The 22,049-nt window shown below is 45.8% G+C and overlaps 1 protein-coding gene across 17 annotated transcripts in view; it reads left to right on the top strand.

The window, feature by feature from the left end:
- Window positions 1-22,049, top strand: part of GRAMD1B (GRAM domain containing 1B) — a 270,435-nt gene that overhangs the window by 145,116 nt on the left and 103,270 nt on the right. For 2 of the 17 annotated variants that reach the window (XM_057299278.2, XM_057299279.2), the window contains exon 1: window positions 20,816-21,362. The exons of 11 other annotated variants lie outside the window; for them this stretch is intronic. In XM_057299278.2, the coding sequence (XP_057155261.1) occupies window positions 21,340-21,362 (23 nt within the window). In that variant the 5' untranslated portion in view covers window positions 20,816-21,339. Of the gene's footprint in view, window positions 1-5,089; window positions 5,226-5,748; window positions 5,886-20,815; window positions 21,363-22,049 lie in introns of those variants that run through there. 4 more of the 17 variants (XM_008973384.6, XM_034933931.3, XM_055095005.2 and 1 more) reach the window with 4 other exon arrangements.

Here is a 22,049-nt window from a genome sequence, read left to right on the forward strand (position 1 = left end):
AGCTGGAATCACAGGCATGCACCACCAGGCCCAGCTAATTTTTGTATTTTTAGTAGAGATGGGGTTTCACCATGTTGGCCAGGCTGGTCTCAAACTCCTGATCTCAAGTGATCCTCCAGCCTTGGCCTCCCAAAGTGCTGGAATTACAGGCTTGAGCCACCATGCCCAACCAGTTCTCTAATTTTCTTTATGACTTTTCTTTATTTCCATGTAGACTCTTACTGTTTTTGATGACATTTTTCTACCACTCTCCCAAAAGCCCCTCTTAATGTCAGACACCCTGTTCGGCAAGTATCTCCTGTTGTATTTCCTTATTCCTCTTTTTCTATCTTTTCCTTATTTTAGTGACTGTCTCACCTCTCTCTTTCAATGTCTTTAAAAAATATATTAATTTTTTTTTTTAAGAGATGGGAGTCTCTCACTCTGTTTTCCGGGCTGGTCCTGAACTCCTGGCCTCAAGTGATTCTTCCCCCTTAGCCTCCCCAAGTGCTGGGATTACAGACGCGAGCCATCATGCTCAGCTTGTTTTGATGTCTTTGTTCACCTAAAACAGCAGGTGGGTTTGACTGCTGTCCACTCTACCTCTACAATCATCAATTCTGTGGGGGACATAAAATTTCCTGCTCTGGGGTAAGAGGTCACATGGATTAGGGGAAGACAGGTGGTAAACCACTGAATGAAAAACAAACACCTAACTCTTAGGTAATATTTATTATGTGCCAGACACAACTCTAATCCCTTTACATATGTTATCTCAGTTAATCTTTGTAACAGCCTATGACTTGAATAATATTATTATCCCTGTCTTATAGATGAGGAAATGGGGGCACACGGGGCTAAGTAACTTGCTCAAGATTCACAGATGGTGGCTGAGTGGTCGAGTCAGAATTCAAGCTGAAACTCTTCCTCACGCTCAGCTGCCTCTAGAAGTTGATGGTTAACAAGCAAAAGAAAAGGCACTGAAGCAGATACACATCCTTATGGGAACACAGACACACTGCCCTCTTTCTCTTTCACCCTCTCTCTCTTCCTTCTTCTTTCTTTCTCTCCCTCTCTTCTCCTCTTTAGAGAACCTGTCATCTACGTATACAGGGAGCGTCTACATCTAGTGACCTCTCAAGGTCTTCCTTATTTCAAGTCCCTTGTAGTTCTGTGAATCTCTTTCTGTTTCATCACCATCTTTTCAGTTTACAATCAGCACCCAGACTCTGGAGAGAAGGGATTTCACCTCTTTGGCAAAAGCATCTGATCTGTATTTATAGGCTTAGGACAGGCAGAGAGATCAAGCCACACACTCCGTAAGCAATGCAAACATGGCCGCAGCACTGCCCGTCACTCAGTACTACATGTCCCAGAGTGCAGCGGGGGAGGTTGATGTGACCAGGGTTTGAAACAGCCTCACTCAGTTTCCTTGCAGCCCCACCTCCCAAGAGGCAGCTGCCATGGAGGCTCTTCCTAAAGAAGCAAGTGCAGTGTCCAGCCTCGGAGCTGTCCTTAGGGAACTTGGTGCTTGTGCTTCCTGCAACCCCTTCACCCACGCCCCTGCCAGAACTCACTCCAGCCTCTTTTCAAAAGCATGTTTTTTGGTTTTCTTTTTCTGTCTCTCTTTAACTTCGTGTATAAGTACAGTGATTAAGGAGTTAGAAAGTAATACCCAGGGTAAAGCAATTAGTAGAGATAATTGCCCTAGAGAGAGAATGATATTATAAAGAGGCATTTCTTTCTGTATTTCATTAAATATTAGGCAAAATGAAATGAGCCTAAGTTGTAGAAGAGGGAGCTTCTGGTCTCTAGTTCAAAAAGCAAAAAGCAAATGCATACAATAGAGAAACTATTTATCTTATGAAGAATTATTTAGATCAAGTCCTTTCTGGTTAGTAGCAGCAGAGGTAGGGATTCAATGGGTTTTATTTAGACAACCTGAATTAGTACCCCTCCCCCTCTCTCCCACCCTGTTTTCTCTTTCATTCTCTTTTCTGGAGTTTTCTTTGACTCTGGGACTTCTCCCCACTCTCATTAAAGCCTCCTGCCCAGCCCCACTGTTCCCTGCCTCCTGACCAGCCCCAACTTCTAGGTTGTCTACTCTGCAGTTAACAGCACTCTCCCTCCTGCTTTGAGTTCAGACATATGAATCTCTGTGTAATACACATATGGTGCTTCTGAAGCCTTCTGCACATGTTCACCAGGGCTGTGTCACAGTTCTTTAAAAACTGAGTCGGTAGATGTTTTTGGTCATTCAGGAGACTGGGGGGACCCCCATTAACATGGATCTGATTTCTGTGTGATTTTGATGTAATAGAACATCCTTCTCCATGGATACTAGCCTTCTGCTCTCCATGTGTTTGTACATTTGACTATCAGCCCAGGAATAAAGAGGATGGCAGGCCACAGCAAGAGCCAGAAGAAACGTTACAGGCCTCTGAGCAGAGAAGATGACGTGTAGATTGGCTTGGCCCCCACACCTTTGGTTTGTGGTGGGGGTATGATTGATTACTCTACTGCAGTGCTAGCAAAGCCTCATGGATTTTCAAGTTTATTGTATTCAAGACCATAGTCTAGGGCTTATAGAAATCAGGCAATAGGCTAAAGAAAACCATCTATTAGCCTAAATTCCACTACTCTCATCCTCAACCTTTTTTATTAGTGTGGGATGGAATAGGAATGGGAGAAGTGTTGAATTGTTTATTGTGGCTGGAAATAAAACACGTTCCTCTAACAGGATGTGTGCCTGTATCAGGATATACATCCTTCCCCCTTACCTCAATTTGAATCAGAGTAGTTAAATTAAAATAAGGTGAACATGAGTAAATTCATTTAAATACCTTTTATCTAAAAGCAATTTTCACTGTACATAGGACACAGGAGATTGGTTTAAATGTATATACCAGTCTCTGAATAGTCCCAAGATTTTTTTCTTAATGTTTAATAATGCATTTTTTATAATTTGCCATCTTCAATTTAAAAAAAGGCCTCAAAGGGAAGTGTCCAATTGAGGTTTTATATTCTCTACCAAACTATAGTAATAGGGAGCAGGACTTGGGTGCAGATTGAGGAGGAAAATGTTAAGAGGTTGGAAATTTGGTATTATGATGTTTAGTGGAAAGGAATTTGGACTTAGTGAATATGGGGTTGAGTCTCAGTTCTGCTCTACTGACTGTGTGACCTTGGACGAGTTGCATAAAGTCTCTGAATCTCAGTTTAGTTATCTTTAACATTGGGGAAACAGTGTTGATCTCACAGGGCTCTCAGTATCCATGGAGGGTAATGGATTTGGAAACCATCTTAGTATATTTTCTGCTGCTATAACAGAACACCACAGGCTGAGTAATTGATAAAGAACTGAAGTTTATTTAGCTCATGGTTTTGGAGGCTGGGGAGTCCAAAAGCGTAACACCAGCATCTGGGGAAGGCCTTGTGCTGAGTTACCCTGTGGCAGAAGGGCAAGAGAGTGCCTTAGACAGGAAGAAAATCGGTTGATCTCATCCTTTTATTGGGAGCCCACTCTTATGATAACTAACTTATTTTCAGGATAACTGTATCAAACCATCCATGAGGGCCACTCTCATGACCTAATTACCTGTTAAAGGTTCCACCTCTTAATACTATACTGTTACAGTGACCATTAAATTTTGACATGAGTTTGGACACTCTAACTATAACAGAAATGCATTGTAAATTATGGAGCACTGTACAAATGAGAGTTGTCACAATTATTGTTCCTGTAGTTAAGCCAGACCCGTGAGCACTGTGTTGTCAGTGTCATCAGTTTTTTGGGAAACTCTTTCCTAGTCTGTATTGATCTACCTGATTGAGTTGCTTGGTTATAAAGTCAGACTTGAACAGAAGCAAGGTAATAAATGATCGCACAATCATTGCCTTCTTTTTTTTTTTTGGCAGAGTTTTGCTCTTGTTGCCCAGGCTGGAGTGCAATGGCATGGTCTTGGCTCACAGCAACCTCTGCCTACTTGGTTCAAGTGATTCTCCTGCCTCAGCCTCCCAAGTAGCTGGGACTACAGGCGTGTACCACCATGACTGGCTAATTTTGCATTTTTAGTAGAGACGGAGTTTTATTATGTGGGCCAGGCTGGCCTCCAACTCCAGACATCAGGTGATCTGTCTACCACAGCCTCCCAAAGTGCTGGGATTACAGGTGTGAGCCACCGTGCCTGGCCGTGCCTTCTTTTTTAAATTATGTTTTACTTTATCTAACACTTGCTTTGTTGTTTTTTTCCTGTGGTCTTGGGGCTGGATTGGGAGTAGGTGTGGGGGAGGAAAGGAAGGAGTAAATAAGGAGGGGTCAATTTTCTCTGAGGATCTCACCATTTCTGAGGGTAAAGTCTACATGGAAATGAACACTGGGAGATTGACATCCTTGTTTTGACCCTTTGGCTTTTTATCTGGGCCTTAGTTTCCTCATCTGCAAAATGGGAGCTGAAGCTGTAAGGTCCTACTCACTTGTAGCCTTTTGTAGATGTGAGATCACAAGCATGAAGGAACCGACGTCCCTAACAGAAGATAGGTTAGCATGTTTCAGGGGCTGCTATAGGGGAGCTGATGGGGGAAAATGATAGGAGGGAGGTACTTGGAGATGCCTCAGGAAGGACATGAGTGTTTTTCCATAGATTATTCTTTCTGATTGGGAGAAATATCTTTAAATATTTGGATGTGCTTATTTTCATGTTTTTGTCAAGAAGGTCAGTGGTTCACCAGAGCGTACACCCCGTTTCCTCACCAGTTTCTAGAAGCCTTGCTCTGTTGTATGGATGCCAGCTCTGGCACCGCAAACACACACAGTGAATATATGTACTGTGTTTTAAGTAGAATCCTTGCGCTGTCTTGGGAATGTGAGCAGCCTGTTCCTCTCTTCCCAACAGGGCTAGGATACTCTGATCCCCTTCCTCAGGGTTCCCCTGATGGATGCAGCTTATCCCAGGTTGACCGAGTAAAGTGGGCCAGAGAGGAAGCTGTAGTCACTGCAAGCGAGCGGCCTGTCCCTGCTGGGCAGGAAACCTAGAGTGATGAATGGGGCTGGATGAAGTCATCCTGCTCCTCCAATCAGACTGCTCGGAGAGAGCCAGGGGCCTCTGCAGATCCAGCCAGGCTGCCGGCTGCTCTCATGTACCTTTAGACAGAGGCTGTGAGTCTCTGGGAGTGGAGTGGGGGTGTGTGAACCGCCCGCTCCTGGCTCCTGTGTAGGCCTCAGTCAGTCTGAATGTTATTGCAAGGTGAGTGGCTTCACCGGGCGAATTTCTCTCCTTTTGCATTCTCCACCTTGCCGTGCCAGGCTCCGGCTTTGTGGCTCCGGCACTTCCTTGCACAGCACCTTTCTGCTTCCAGCTGAGTGCCTGCACCTTCTTGAGGTTCTCACACCCGCCTGCCCGCCACCAGCTGCTGACCTTCTCCCTTCCTGCTCCCCCCGGCTCTTGCTCATTACCTGCCAGCTGGCCTCTTCCCACATGCCCCCCTCATCCTGACCTGTGGGTACCAGTTGGCGGGGTGATGGGAGGGCAGGCCTCCGTCTTTGTGCCCTCTCCCTCTCAACAGGGGGAGCCTGGGAAGACCCACACTTCGCTCCTGGGAAGAAGTACCAGGCCAGGGGAGGTGCCCCCTGACTCAGCCTCCTGGGCGTCTGTGGAACACAGACAGGAGACAGGGCCCCCCCTGCTTGCTGTGGACCTCCAGACTCTGACCTCTTACCCAGAAACTGAGGAAGTCCCAGGGGGCCAGAGAGTGGAAATAGGTGTCTTATTTTCCCCAGCCTTCCAGAGGGGTGGTTTGTTCTCCGTGGGTGGACGTTTGTGACTCTGCCTTTTCTCTCTGGATGGTGCCGCTGCTCCTTAGGCCAAGCAGAGATCATGGAGCCGGCTGACATGGCGACAGCAAAGGTAGGATGGAAATGCTGCCGGCCGCACTGTGCGTAAGTGGCTTCGCTTGGCGAGTTCTGCCTTTGGTTCACTTTTCTCTCTCCTCCTCTCCCTCAGCCCGCCACTCGTGAGCATCCAGGGGCTGTGTCAGAGTGGAGGGAAATGTGAGCACCAAGACCTCAGGAGAGGCGAGGAGGTGCCAGGTCCTACAAAGCACATGCCCCACCTTGGTGTGCTTGGAAGTCGGAGTGGGTGGATGAGGGGTGCAGGGTGGGGGGTGGAGGTATCTGTAGCTTTCATCTGCACTCACTTATATGTCCGTTCTTTTCTTTAGCCTTGCCCTATTTTTTGTTTCTCTTTATCCTGTCTCTTTTTCAGTTATGCCTCTTTTTCACTCTCTCTCTCTCTCTCTCTGTCTTCTTCCTCTGCTTCTTCTCTGCACTGCATTCCATTTGTGCAACCTCCACACTTTCTTTTCACCTTCTGTTTGCTTCTCTTTTGCTTCTCCCTGTTGTATAAGGAATGGGTGGGGTTGGTGCGGGCTGGACAGTCTTAAAAGCAGAGACTGCCTCTCATCCTGCAGCAGACGTTGGCCTTGGGATTGGAGAGGAGTTTGTATGTGAGTGGCAGATGCTGCCACTGGCCCCGCCCACTGCTCGCCGGATGCCCCAATGGCAGTGTGGGCCCGGGCACCTCCAGGGAATGGGGCCTGGGTGCTGCGCTACTCAAACTCTGTGGGCACGCTAGAGGGCGTTCCTGAGATAGCTTTCAAATCTCTCCTGGCTCCTGCTTGCAATTTGAAATTTGCTTTTCTGTGTATTTTTCCAAACAAGGAGTTAGAGCCATTGGGAGTGGATGGGGGCATCTAAGGAGGCTGAGTCTGTGCAGCCCCAACCCCAGCTCCAGTGTGCAGGGAGAGATGTAATCCTTCGAGAATATCTCAGCCCTTCATTTGGGAGCCTTGCTTTTTGGCCAGATGGCAGGGTCTCCTTTCTCTCAGAGATGGAAGACTGGACAAGGCTCAGACTTCTGGAGCAGGTTGGGTATCCTGTGTTGTGTATGGAGGAGAGAATGAGAGAGGAGGCCCAAGCGGCAAGTCTGCTGCCAGCCTGAACCGGCAGGAATGTGTTACAGTGGTTAGAACATGTCTCTGGGAATCATAGAACTTGGTTTTCTGCTCCTCCCAGCCCTACAGGCTGTGTGATCAGATCCGAGTCACTTAACTTCTCTGGACTTCCATCTCCTGGTCTGCACAAAGGTGAAAATTACACACATCTGTTGTTTTAATCAGTTTAGATCTGTCAAATTCTCAGTTTTCTTAGAAAGGAGCCAGAGAGAGCAAACTATAGAGAACAGATCTCCCTGGACCCATTCTCTCCTCTGTCTCCCCTTCCTCTCTCTTTTCCTTTCTTCCACAAACATCTGAATAGCCCCTTTGAATATGGGGTGGTGCAAAGTGCTTGTATTACCTTGACAGTGGGCAGTGGTGACCATGAAAGCAGGCATCTGCAACTGTGTTTGGATCCCAAACTGCTGCAAGCAGTTTGCTATCTGGTGGGGATGCTGCTGTCTGTCTTCACCAGGGCCTTGCAAAGCCTCTAGTGAACTAGCTCTTGAGGTTGTAGGTGGTTTGTTATCAACCAGCTGGTTCTCAGGGGATGGTGGTGGCAAGTGCTCTGGAAAAGGTGTAATTTGGGGATTTTGGGGATTTATTCTGTGGCTGGTTTGGAAAGGTCTGTTTAGTTTGTATTTGCATATGGAGGCAGAAACAGCCTGATTTTACTTAGGCCCTTGCTATCCCTTAGTCCAGATTGCACATGATCTAAGCAGGTATAGCATCAGATGTTAGAGATGAATCATTCCTTTTTTATTTTCTACAAAAAATGAAAAATTAGCCAGGTGTGGTGGCATGCACCTGTAGTCCCAGCTACTCAGGAGGCTGAGGCATTTACTTTCAGGACCTTGACCAAGAGAGAATCTGATTGGCTAACAGAAACCGATGTCATTTCAAAGCAGCATTGTGAATCTTTTTTTTTTTTTTTTACCTTCTCTAATCCAGACCCTTTGGAAATTTACTTCAGGTATTTTCAGTCTGTGCCTGTGAACCATTCAGGGCTCTGAATGGACTTTAGGAGAGGGTCCACGAGCCCCCTTCATTGGTAGGCAGAATTTTGTATCTCTGTACATTTTTCTGGGGAGAGTATCCTTGGCTTTCATCAGCTCCCCAGGAGGCTTATTACTCAAAAAAGTTTAAGAACTTTTAACTGATCAAGATGCTCCCATAAAGAGCCTATTTGTATAGTCTAGGTACAAAGCCCGGGTACAAGAGGAACTTACATATTATGGCCAATGTCCTGGAATCTCTGATAATGCATAAAAGCAGCTTGTAAGTAACTTACATACAGTTTCAATATCACTTTTTAAATGTCTAAATACTTGAAAAATGCATCCCCCTTATCTCAGGCTTCCCTTTTTATTTCTGAGATACTATTCCCAGAATTTCCCCTAGCCGCAATGTACTGGGTTAATTTACCCTGGAATGAAATAGCTTTTGGTGGAGGTGTGGTCAGTCTTATGACAACATTCCCTATTAGACTCTTTTCAGTTCCTGGAGTAGAGCTTTTACAGGTGTGACTTCACCTTCTGGAGTCTGGATTTTGAGGTTCTGTTACTCCACTGCATTGTCATAGTACTACTCTTTTTTTTTTTTTTTAAGGTTGCACCTCAGACTAGGGCCATCTGATAGCCTGACCTGACTGTGTTAAAATATGTAGATGATGAATTGTTACTGAGAGTTAGTTTCCTTCCTTTCTTTCTCCCTCTCTCTTTCTTTCCTTCCTTCCTTCCTTCCTTCCTTCCTTCCTTCCTTCCTTTCTTTCCTTCCTTCCCTCCCTCCCTCCCTTTCTTTCTTTCTTTCTTTCTTTCTTTCTTTCTTTCTTTCTTTCTTTCTTTCTTTCTTTCTTTCTTTCTTTTTCTTACCTTTCTTTCTTTCTTTTCTTCTTTCACAGGGTCTCTATTGTCTAGGCTGGAGTGCAGTGGTGCGATCATGGCTCACTGCAACCTCAACTTTTTGGGCTCAAGTGATCCTCCTGCCTCAGCCTCCTGAGCAGGTGGGACTACAGGTGCATGCCACCACACCTGGCTAATTTTTTATTTTTTGTAGAAATGGAGTCTCACTATGTTGCCCAGGCTGGTCTCGAACTCCTGGGCTCAAGCAATTCTGCCACCTTGGCCTCCCGCAGTGCTGGGATTATAGGCTTGAGCCACTGTGCTTGCAAGAGTTTTTGTCTTAACTTTGAGAAAAGAGGTTAGGGAGCATTAATTAACCCATTCATTCACCAGAGGGTTATTAAATGCTGACTGTATGCCAGTGGAGAGAGTTCAGTATGGAGAGTTTAGAGATGGGTAGTTCACAACCGCCGTGAAGAGTTGTTCATGGGTCCTCGGGGGAGACAGACAAGTAAACAAATTATGGCAACACAAGGTAATAGGTTCAAAGTCAGGGACGCAAGAAGAATTACTTGACTGGGCAGTTCATAAAGGGCTTTGTAAAGAAAGTTACATTTGATCTGAGACCTGAAGTGTGGGTGGGAATTTATCAGGTGGACAAGAGAGGAAAGATGATGTGGCTGTGATTTAGAGTTGGACATATCTAGGTTCAAATGCTGACCCTGTTGCTTTCTGGCTCTGTGAACTTGAGTGGGTTATCTTGGCCTTCCCTGGTCTCAGTTTCCTCGTTTGTCCATGAGTTCACCATCAGTACGCTGGGATTGTCATGAGGATTAAATGCAATGTCTTAGGATTAATGCCTGGCACACTGCAGATAGTCACTGAATGGTGGCTGTGGGTGCAGAGATCTGTTAGAGAATAGTGGGCCCAGGATGGACATGGCAGGGCCCAGGGCACGACAAGTAGCTTGGCAGGACTGGCGCTTAGGATGCATGTGGAAGACAAGAGGCAAATGTCAAAACCAGAAACAGAAGCAGGGAGCTGAAGCGCTGTGAAAGCCCGTGCAGTGCTGAGACTGCATAGACACTGTGAACAGCTGAAGGACTTCGAGGTACCATCAGGTTTGCTTTTGAGAAAGTACTCTGGCTCCAAGGTAGACAAGTAAGATAATTGCCTCATTTTGCTCCATCTCTGATAACTTAATTATTACTTTTATTTTTACATCTATCTCTCCCCACTAGACTGTGAGCTCCTTGAGGGCAGGGATTGTGTGTTTTGTTTCTTAATTCACAGAAACCCTGGCACTTAGCATTTTACTTGGCAGGTGATAGATGCTCAATAAATATTTGGTGAATGAACAAATAGGAGAGGGTAACTGCAACTGCAAACCTAAAGGTAAGAATTGAAAGGCAGGTGAACATTGACAGCAAGAAGCACACTCTAGTCATATTTCAGGTGCTAGAACTGACACGACGTAGTTCCTAATTAAATGGGAGATGGAGGAGTCTAGGGTGAATCGTTGGTGTCTGACTGGGTCACTTGGTAGCTGGTGGTGTGATTTGAGATTGATACAAGACGTCAGAGTTGGGAGGAGACAGTGGGACAGTGAGGAGTTCCCTTTATTCATACTGGCTCTGAACTGCCCGTGAGATATCTAGGTGAAGTTGTTCAGAAACAATGAGAAATTTGTGTCTGAGGTTAGGGAGTGGTACTGGTTGAGCATCCCAGATCTGAAAATCTGAAATTAGAAATGCTCCCAAACCTGAAACGTATTGAGTGCCAACATGCCGTTCAAAGGCAATACTCATTAGAGCATTTCAGACTTCAGATTTGACTATGTATCCTGCAAATATTCCAAAATCCAAAAAAATCAGATGCCCCGTCACAGCAGTTGAGAGGCAGAGGCTCTCCTTATAGGATGAGGTCTTAGAACGGAGAGCCTTCTTCATAGGGGAGTCTGAACTTCTGGATTTTGTGGAGAGATTGAAAAAAATTGGCGGACCAGCACAGAATTACCAGTTATTTATTTTACCTATGAAAGCTAGCAACTAAACTAAAATATAGAACTACCACCACTATGTATATGTATATTTAAAGAATATTTAAACACAAAATTTAAAAGGTCATGCTGTCAATATATTCAAACCTTTTTTTTTTTTTTTTTTTTTTTTTTTTGAGGCAGAGTCTTGCTCTGTCTCCCAGGCTGGAGTGCAGTGGCATGATCTCAGCTCATTGCAACTTCCGCCTCCGGGGCTCCAGCAATCCTCCTGCCTCAGCCTCCCATGTAGCTGGGACCACAGGTGGGCAACACCACGCCCGGCTAATTTTTGTATTTTTAGTAGAGACAAGGGTTTCACCATGTTGGCCAGTCTAGTCTCAAACACTAGAGCTCAAGTGATCTGCCCACCTCGGCCTCCCAAAGTGCCAAGATTACAGGTGTGAGCCCCCGCACCCAGCCAACATATTTAACCTTTTGGTGTTTACCACATTGTCCTAATTTTTCTCAATTCATTACCAATCCATGTAAAAACCCCATCATGGTACACGCCAGCACACAAGTGCCACTGGATCATCAAAGGTAGCTAGTGGCTTACTGCATGGAAAAGCATTTACTGAATAGCGCTGGTCACAAAATGGATGGAAGCTGAACCCTTTGGTTTACTCATGATATGCCAGTCTCATGTCTGTTGTGATGTTGAGAGAAGGTAGTGGGTATCTGTGCCTGAAACAACTTAAAGCTTCCCCTGCCCTAACCTTAGGGCGCTGTTGAGAAAATGTCCCGATGACTGGAAATGAAACTGTTTAAAGTTGAACTCATTCGATGCTCCATCCAAGTAAACCTGTATTTATTGGCAGTGATAGTAGCAATATGTTCCGAAGGCACTATTTCTGGACACCTCTCATGCAAATAGAAAGCTCTTGTCTCCATAAAGGATGATGACAAATATTGGATCCTTTTTCTGGCTCTTTTGTGTTAAGACCAGACTAATCAAGAAATATCACAGACAGACTTAATGTAAGTCAGCTGAGACTATTCACCATTACTCGTCTGTTGATTAAAAAAAATTGGTATAATGATTACAAACCTATGCTCGTTTTGGAAAACAGAGATGTGTCCTTCTGATTAGATAAGCATCTCTTAGAGACTTGTTGCCTTATATTTTAAGTTAGTGTTATTTCATATAGTTTAATGCCCATCTTTTATCTTCCTTGTTGGATTATTGACTTGAGATCAAGGAGAACTCTGGATCTAACTTTGAAATATCATTGTGATTTGCTTGGGTCATGAACATATTAGACGCTCCATAAGTATGGTTCTGTTTTTGAGACTGGGTCTCGCTCTGTCACCCAGGCTGGAGAGCAATGGCACGATCTTTGCTCACTGCACCCTCCACCTTCTGGGCTCAAGCAATTCTCCTGCCTCAGCCTCCCGAGTAGCTGGGATTACAGGTGCCCACCACCACGTCCAGCTAATTTTTGTGTTTTTAGTGGAGACGGGGTTTCACCATGTTGGCCAGGCTGGTTTCAAACTCCTGACCTCAAATGATCCACCTGTCTCAGCCTCCCAAAGTGCTGGGATTACAGGCATGAGCCACTGCTCCCAGCCATATGTACAGTTCTTGTTGAAAAAATAAACAGCTGATTGACCTAACAGAAAGAGCACAAAACAATGCAAAAATATTCCCAACAAAATAGGGAAAATTGGAAAATTTGTTGACATAAAGGAGAAAAAGTAGATTAGGAGCAGGAAATGGAGCCTGTGGTTCCTGTAGTATATAGTGGTGGTTCTGTGGACACGGGTTGGGAATAATCACAGCAGTGGTGAAAATGTATTGAGCACTTACTTGCTCTTAGTGTCATCCGCTCCTCGTAGCAACCCGATGGGTGCTTGTCCTCCTCACCTTTTTAATGGATGAAGGAGTTGAGGCTTAGAGAAATGGAGTAAGTTGCTCAAGGTCACATAGCTGTGAAGTATAGATTTGAACTCAAGGCTAATTCTAGAATCGCGGTGCTAAACCACAATACACACCACTAGGGGTGGTGTCAGTCCCTGTTCAATGAAGAATGCGGTTTTTCTGCACTTGTCCTATCATCGAGCAATTTCTCTGCCAACAATAAATAGATTCTTATTGTGTCCTTGGGCAGACGACTTTCACTTTTAAAATGAGTTAACGCTCAATTCATCCGTATTTTTAAAAATGGTAATACTGATATGTAATTTAGTGGAAGAAGCAGAAATCCCCATTTGGTGGGAGGACAACAGGAAGCAGCTGGCTGTGGGTGTATGGGTGCCCCCTCCCGGGGAGAACCTGAGTTTATAAGCACCCTCCTGGGTCCCTAACACCATCAGTCACCCTGAATTTCTCCTGAGGATAAACCAGGAGGAGCCACGGGGGTGATTAGAAATCTGTCTTCTTTCTTCCATCTGGCAGGAGAGATGTTTTCTTTTGTTACGTGTGTAATTAGGATGATGAGTGACTTCAGGCAACGGCCCCTCTCCTGGTTGTGGGGTTTCTCTGAGGTGTGTGCATCTTTCTGACAGCAGGGCTCTTACCTCCTTGGGGCCACCGTTAAGTGCAGCAGCAGAAGGGGTCTCGTGATCCGGGACACGGGGATGAGCAAGTGTGCAGAGAAACCAACACTAGTCAGGCAGTCAAGCATTCAGGAAGCGGGAGGAAGATTTTGGAGGTGAAGGGGAAAGTGGGATAGAGCGGGGAATCCTCTATGGGGATTTCCATTGCCAGACAGAGCTCTTGTCTCCTCATCAAGACAAAGTCTCCTTGGAGAAGGGATATCAATGGCTGCTTAAACAGGGGGAAGAGAGAGAGCTTAGTTGGGTGTTGCACTGAATTCAGTGAGGGAGGTGATCCCAATGTATGGCCTGGCTAAGGAGTTTCCTTACCCCGAGTTGCGTGAGGGGGCTTGTGATTCTCAGATATGGTGTTTTTACCTTTTACTTTTTCCTCTTTTTACCAATTACAACCTTATAGAGCGGCTAGCAATGGCAGTACTAGTAGGAAGATAACTAGACCTCACTAAGCCTGTGTGTCTTGTGTTAAGTGTGGTTTAGCACTTCACTGGGCTGCTGTAAGAATCACTGGGCATGAGGTCTGCGCAACCACTTTAGATTCTAGAGTGATCAGAGGATCAGAGCCATCCACGGAAGCCCTGGCTGCCTCAGTCTTGCTTCCTCCCCTTCCTAGGGGCAGAACGAAGCTGAGTGGAATTTGGCTTTGATATTGCTCTTCCTGTTTATTGACTGAAGGAATATTCTGGATTAGCAGATTGTGAAGGAGGGGCAAAGAAGCCTGGCGGGAGGTGATTCTATTCATTTTATTTTTTAACTCCAGTGGCTTCAGTAAATCCAGGAGGCCATAGGAGCAGAATGAAGCATTCTTGAAGCAAACAGCCCCGCTTTGCTCTGCCCCCAAGCCTGCCACCCTTTGCTAGCCCTCTGGCCGGGTGCCTGCCCTGCACAGCGCTGTTTCACCCAGATGGTGGGCCTGGAGGGCAGGGGTGTGCATAAGGGTACCAAGGATAGGAAGGGAGGGGCTGGCTTTGGAGGCTCCAAGCTGGGAGCTGACACAGATGAACAGGCTAGAAGGCGAGGCCAATGCCTGCAGCCCACACTGTCACCCCAGAGCCAGTGACTAATAGTGGCAGAGGGTGGGGAGAGGAGAGTGCCAAGGGAGGGAGAGGACAGGGAAGTGGTGGGGAGCACCTGATCGGGGTGCAGCCCCGGCCATCTGCTGGTCAGCTCACACAGGCTCTCTATTGAGTGCAGTTTGGAAGCGGATTTTGGCTGGAGGACTAGAAAGAGGCTTGTTGTGGAAATGGAGTGTTTAGGAGGCTGCTCCTCCCCCGCTGCTCCTCTCTCACTTGCTTCCTGACCTCCAAAATGCTCCTTAAATATAACACTCTCAACGCCTGATGACTCCCCTGCCTGAGCTTGGAGCTTTGATTCCCCAACGTGTGACTGCAGCACTGCTCTGCCCCAGATTTCCCAGCAACTAGAGGCATGCAGCTATGCCCCGGTACTGCAGCGCTGCTGCGCTCCTGCTCCTGGAGCAAAGAGGGGCGCATAGGGAGAGCAGCGCGGAATCCAAGAACTTGAGCTAGAAGGAGAGCTTCAGGGATCCTGTCGTTTATTTTCTGCTCCAGATAGGGAGCCAGAGGCTTGGAGTGGCTTACCCAAGGTCATGGGATTCTGGTGGTGGAAAGAGCTCCAGATGAGGAGGTGGGAGGCAGGAGGGCTGAATTCTCCCTTGGCTTCTGCCACTCAGTGGCGGAAGCCTGAGATAGGAGCCGGTATTGTGGCATTTGAGTTCACAGCTTCCAGGTTTCCCTTGGCCGGATGGCCCTGGGTGTCTGCAGGCAAGGTCAACAGCAGCATGCTCTGGTGACCTCTTACCATTCTAGTCCCCATTTATGGATGAGGCAAGAAACACCAATCATGTTTTTGTTGGATTAGGAAAGGAACAGTACCAGGGTAGGCGAGACTTTAAGACTCATAGGAGACCAACAGAAAGTCAAAGCAGCTGAAATCAAAAGGAAAAAGCTGAATTCTTTCCGGCCTCCATTCTAAACCCAGTAAAGTTCAGAAGAAACCGTGGTAACAAGAGACTTGGAGTAATACAAATCAAACCAACTTCATATTCATTAAATTAGTGGACTCAGAAAGGCCAATTTTTGTGAAAGTATAGTTGTGAAAATGCAGGTAACACAAAATATTGTCTAGACCCCTGTGCCCCACCCCCTCTTTGTCAAGCCTGTTTATAAAAACCCAAAAGGGGTTGGTGTTCAGTTGTTTTCTAAATACTCTGTTTATTTTAAAATTGTTTGCATTGAATAGTTAGCTAATACAAAATAATATATAGGGGGGCGCGATGGCTCACACCTGCAATCCCAGCACTTTGAGAGACCAAGGCAGGTGGATTGCTCGAGCCCAGGAGTTCAAGAACAGCCTGGGCAACACAGCGAAACCCCAGCTCTACAAAAAATAAAAATAAAAATAAATTAGCTGGGCATGGTGGTGCGTGTCTGCAATCCCAGCTATTCAGGAAGCTGAGGTGGGTGAATCACTGGAGCCCAGGAGGTGGAGGCTGCAGTGAGCCGTGATCATGCTACTGCACTCCAGCCTGGGCAACAGAGTGAGACCCTGTCAAAAAAAAAAAAAAAAAGAAAGAAAGAAAAAGGAAAATAAATAATATTTATAAAATATATAAAAATTTGTGTAAAGTATAAAGAACAAATGACAATTGCAGGAGTACCTTTCACCTGTTCTGCTCCATTGCATGTGACTGATTTATGCATTTTCAATGCTGTGTACTGTTCCACCTTAAGAAAATAACACGAGGCATGTATCCTTTCTGTTGATAGACATTTGTTTTCAGAGTTTTTGTTTTGCTTTTGCTGTTACATGGAGTGCTATTTAAAGTTTTTCGTGCATGCCTCTGAATGTGAGTTGCTTCTATTATTGGAGTAGAACTGTTAGGTATTAGAGTATGCAATCATCCAACTTTATTACATAATACCACATAATTTTCTTAGGGAGTTGAACCAGTATACACTCCCACTAGCTCCTTTCCAACACTTGATATTATTTGACTTTTTAATTTTTGTCAATGGGATGAGTATGTGATGACATCTCACCAGAGTTCCAATTTATATTTTCCTGAGTACTAATGGATTGAGCTCCTGTTTATATAGTTTATTGCTTTCTTTTCTGAAAATGCTAACTTAAATCGTTTGTCTATTTTTAGAATTATCTTTCTTTTTCTCATTGGTTTGTAGGGATTTTTAATAAATTCTGTGAACAATTCCTTTCTCAACCAATATATGTTGCACATATTTTCTCTTAGAACAGCTTTGTCTTTTCTCTCTATGATCTCTTTGGATGATCAGAAGTTTTTAACTTTACTGTGGCTGAGTCTATCATTTTTTTCCTTTATGGGTGTTGTTTTTGGGTCAGTTGTTTGGGAAACTCTCAGGGTACAATCAGTGTAAGAGTCAGTTTGTGATTATGATTTATCAGAGGAGATTATTCTTCCTCCTTTGTTCAACATCAAGGTTTAGGACAGGCAATTTTCCTTTTAGTTCCTGGGCAGCATTTGTACATTTCTTTCAAGTTTATCCTTACAGTGAGAGTGTAGTCCACTGGGATCCACTTTATGAGGTAGTTGCCTCTTGATTCTCTCACCACTTGTGGGCTTTGGGAATTATCTCTAGTGTGCTCTGGGAGGCCATGAAAACTGAAGCCCAGTTTCACTATTTTCTGCCATCACTAAATTTTTGACGTTTAAATATTTCTTACTTTTTTGATAGCTCATCAAGCACTTTAAAATAATTTCTTTTTTTTTCCTATTTTATCTGTGTGTATGCCATATTGCCAGATATGGAAGTCTTTGCAATCTAGTTTCCTCTAAACAATTCTTATCCTTCCTGAAATGCAAATGTCAGGAAGCAGCCAGATTGCAGGGAGTCAGGCAGAAGCAGGAGAATCTGTGTATTCATTCCTAGAGGTTATGTTAGTGCTTGCGATTTATTGGCCAGGAACTTTTCAAACCATGGAGACTGCTTTCCGTGAGAAGATAAAGAGGGAAGTTAGATGAGGAACATTTTTCCGTCTCACTTGGTCTCAGTCTTTACCTCAGAAAGCACTTCAACGTCTCTTCAAAGCTATGTTTGGATCACCTTTTGAGATTTTCTTTTTCTTTTCTTTTTTCTCTTTTGGATGGTCTTGCTCTGTTGCCCAGGCTGGAGTGCAGTGGCGTGATCTCGACTCACTGCAACTTCCACCTCCCAGGTTCCAGTGATTCTCCTGCCTCAGTCTCCCAAGTCTTTGGGATTATAGGCGTGCCCTACCACGCGTGGCTAATTTTTGTATTTTTAATAGAGACAGGCTTTCACCATGTTGGCAAGGCTGGTTTCGAACTCTTAACCTCAGGTGATCCACCCATCTCGGCCTCCCAAAGTGCTAGGATTACAGGTGTGAGCCACCATGCCCAGCCGAGATTTTCTTTACGGACCACAAAAATGGAACCTGTCCCCAGGGCCCTGTGAGAAGCTCTGTTTCAGAAACAAGAAAGAGCCAAGGGGAATTCGAGGCAGATGATGATCGCTCAACCCACTGGGCTCTCCTGTTCTTCCTTCCCTTTTGGGTTCCTCACATCACACACAGACACTCAAGCCAGCCAACTCATCAGTAATAGAAGAGATTTAGTCTCTTTTTTAACTGTTACCTGGATTCTTTTTCTCTTGGGAACATGTAAGCTTTTGTAAACCAGTTTGTCTGATAGAAAAGGAGATTTTTTATAAACATACATAGTGAATAAGAGAATAGGTTTTTGAGCTGGGCACGCCTGCATTCAAATTCCAGGCTTGCAGCTTGCTAGCTGTTTGACATTAGGCAAATTAAGGCACTACAGTTAGGCTGGGCGTGGTGGCTCATGCCTGTAATCCCAATACTTTGGGAGGCCGAGGTGGGCGAATCACCTGAGGTCAGGAGTTCAAGACCAGCCTGGTCAACATGGTGAAACCCCATCTCTACTAAAAATACAAAAATTAACCGGGCATCGTGGTGCGTGCCTGTAATCCCAGCTACTCGGGAGACTGAGGCAGGAGAATTGCTTGAACCCGGCCGGCAGAGGTTGCAATGAGCTGAGATTGCACCACGGCACTCCAGCCTGGGCAACAGAATGAGACTCCATCTCAAAATAAATAAATAAATAAAAAAGACACTACAGTTAGTCTTCAGTGTCATTATCTGAAAATCATGAGGTACTGCCTTATAACATGGATGTGAAGATTAAGTCAGAGAATACAGGCAAAATGCTTAGCTTGATGCCTGACATAACTAACCCTCAATATACTCCTATTAATAGCTGAGAAGGAGTTGACTTTTTGGATTTTTGTTTTTGTAGTTAAAAAAAAAACAGCTAGAGCAAAAGCCAAAAAAATTTACAGTTACAGTAATGTTTCTAATATAATACTTGGAAATCTTTGATCCAGGTTTTCTGTGTTACTTGTGATCAGAGCAGTTGATGGGCCAGGATGAGAATACAGTATTCACGTGTACCTGGAGTACTCTCAGTGACATTTGCCTCGGGGCTGGATCACATGACCTGGTATTTCCATTGAGTGAATTATCTAGGTCATAAAGGACAACTCTTTGTACTTCTGGAATCTGTTGCATCCCTTCAATATCTGTGCTGAAAGTATGGCCTGGGTACAGGCTCCAGGAGCTTTGAAAACATAATTTTGGATGTGTTCAGAAGTCCTGGCAGCATTTGGGTTTGTCTGGCATGGGGCTATGGATAGATCAATTCCACAGCCAAGGGCTGCTTTGGGAACACCTTTCTGAAAACTCAGTATACCTTATTTTTTTCTTTCTTTCGTTTTTTACTTGTGGAATCAGGTCACAAAAGGTTAGTATATCTTAAAGAGTGTTTCTTCTGGACCACGTGGACATTGGAGAGATAACATGGTGTTTTAGTTCGGTTTGAGTAAGGTCACTTAAACGCTTGCTTATAGTACCCCTACAATACCCAAGCCCTCCTCCTCAGTGGGGATATAGAGATTGCTGAATGACACACAGTCCTTGTCTCCATGGTGCTTATCCTCTAAAAAGAACAAAGCAGATAATAAGTCATTACAAGTATGATGACTGTTACCAACGAGGGTCTGCACTCCAGTTTTTATTTTTATTTTATTTTATTTTATTTTATTTTTTGTTTGAGACAGAGTCTCACCCTGTCTCCCAGGCTGGATTGCAGTGGTGGGATCTAGGCTCACTGCAGCCTCTATCTCTCTGGTTCAAGCAATTGTCCTGCCTCAGCCCCCCGAGTAACTGGGATTACAAGCACATGCCACCACACCCAGCTAAATTTTGTATTTTTAGTAGAGACGAGGTTTCGCCATGTTGGCCAGGCTGGTCTCAAACTCCTGAACTCAAGGGATCCGCCTCCTTGGGCTCCCAAAGTGCTGGGATTACAGGCATGAGCCACTGTGCGTGACCAAAGGAGAAATGATTGGTTTTTCTCACTTTAAAGGGTCAAGTATAGATGATGTTCATATGACACGAGGATGTCTGCAGATTGTTTTATGGGCAAATTTTAGGGTAAAGGCTTATTATGGTTCGACTGTTTTGGAGCAAGTTTCTGGGTAAAGCTTTATTATCATGGTTCAGTTGAAGGTTGCTATTTCATAATTAATCTCTTTGTTCGTTGTCACCCATCCGCATTACTGACCCAGATAGTAACGTAGGGAAAGATAGAAAGGGATCATATAGCCAGGGAAGTTGTTGGTGTTGGAACTCCCAGGCCCCAGCCTGGAGGATCTGATTTAGGAGGAGCCTCTTCCCCATTCTCAGTGAATTGTTACGTTCCAGCTAGAGTTGAAAATCCTGGTCCTGCCTTACTGGGTGCTGTGGCTGGTCTGCATCTTCTTGGAGCCCAGGATTGGTGATCATGTTGCCTAAATCCTAAACCAGGCCTTTGTGGTCACCTTAAAAGGATCCCTTGCCCCAGGTGACAATGTGCTGCCCTGCCACCAGAAGTTGCTGCCTCACCCTGCGTCCCAGAAGTCACGGCAATTTCCCCAGCAGGAGGAGAGAGCTGTGCATTCTGTGTGCAGCACACTGCCTGGGAGCACGCAGCCCTGCTTGCCCCGCCTTGCGGGGTGAGGGTTCTATTTAAGGTGGTCTTGTGCGCCTAGATGTCCCAGGCACTCACCACGGGGCCTCTGAGGTCTGCTTGGATTCCAGAGGTGTGCAGAGGACCTAGGGTCCAGGTTCCCCTCCCCCACAGGGGTGGGGCATTTTAACCCCTGAGTGGATGCTGATAGAAGTGCTCAACTTCAGATATTTCTGCCCCCTCCTCTTCCTTCCTGGCACCACATTCCTCACGCACCCTCTCCCTGATATTCTGTCCCATCCTGGGACTAAACATGTGCTGTGTCTTTAAATGGGCGGAAGTGGCTGGCAGTGCTTTGCTTGGGTACTGCATTGATTAGGAGATTATATGGAGCTGCGGGAGCTGCCGCCTGGGGGAAGAGAGGTGCAGCTTCTGCTAGGTTTGTGCTCTCCTCCCAGGCTCTCCTTGGCTTCCTTCCCCAAAGCAGCTCAGAGCTGGTATGAGGTGAGGGTGGGGGGCAGCCGGCCAGCCTGGCTGTTGACGGCAACTCCAGGGCTTGTTTCGCGCAGCCTTGCCAGCATTACCCATCCTCATCAGAAACTGGCAGCGGCAGCCACAGCTCGGGCAGGCGGCTCCAGCCCCAGGCTGGATTTGCAGAATCTGTCCTTTGCCTCCAAGCCCAGCTTTCAGCTGGGAGAGGGGGAAGAAGGGGCAGTGGCAGCAGTTCTTCTGGCTCTTTCTCCCTTTCTCTCTTTCTCTTTCTGTGTTCAAGTCACATTACATGGGATTCTGTTCTTTTGGGACTTCGTCATCTTTTCCAATATGTCCTGGGACCTCCGGAGCTGTAACGGGGATGCTAAGGACACGGTCAGTGGATTATCGTGACTGTACTAATGAAAGGATTCAAGCTCTCCTGGTAAGTAGAGGAGGGATAGGGCACCTTCCTCTTCTGCCTTTCTTCAGCCCTGTGCTCCCCCCAGCACCCTCAAGAGGTCTCCTTCATTGATGCCATCTCACCAGGCATCGAGGGGTTAAGATGTGGGGACTAGGCACTTTAAAAGTTGGGGTACTCTCCCTGGCTCCCCCAGCTGCTGCACTGCTGCACTATTTTCCTTACCTTCTTCGAGGGCAGGGGTTTTGTGGAAGTTGAGGGGCAGTGGAGAGAATCAAATTGCAGCTAAAACGTTCTCCAACTTCGAGTACGTGAGGAGTGGTGCGCACAGAGGGAACTTTATAATAAAGAAACATCCCTTCCCTTTGGCGAGGTGTTGTGCGTCTGCATCAGGCTGGGGGTGCAGTTGTACTCTTCCTTAGCCCTGACCAACACGTGATTTTGAGGGAGGGGGTGCGGGGGGCCTTTCTCACGTCAGCTGCTTAGGGCAGGCAGTCCCTAGGGGCATCCCTCTGAGGGGCCAGGCTCCATCCTCTAGGATGCCTGGTGTCCAAAGGCGAGTGGACCGCTGCCTACCCCAACACAAGCACTCACCTTGGGCCTTTGCAAGTGCCTGTTCCTGGGCTTAATCTTGGGACATTAAAGGCATCTCTCGCTTGGGGTGTGGGAGTAGCTGTATTCTAGCTACAGAAGTAGTCAGAATATTTTTAC

This window comes from Pan paniscus, chromosome 9, assembly GCF_029289425.2.
Source record: "Pan paniscus chromosome 9, NHGRI_mPanPan1-v2.0_pri, whole genome shotgun sequence".
NCBI classification, from domain to species: domain Eukaryota; kingdom Metazoa; phylum Chordata; class Mammalia; order Primates; family Hominidae; genus Pan; species Pan paniscus.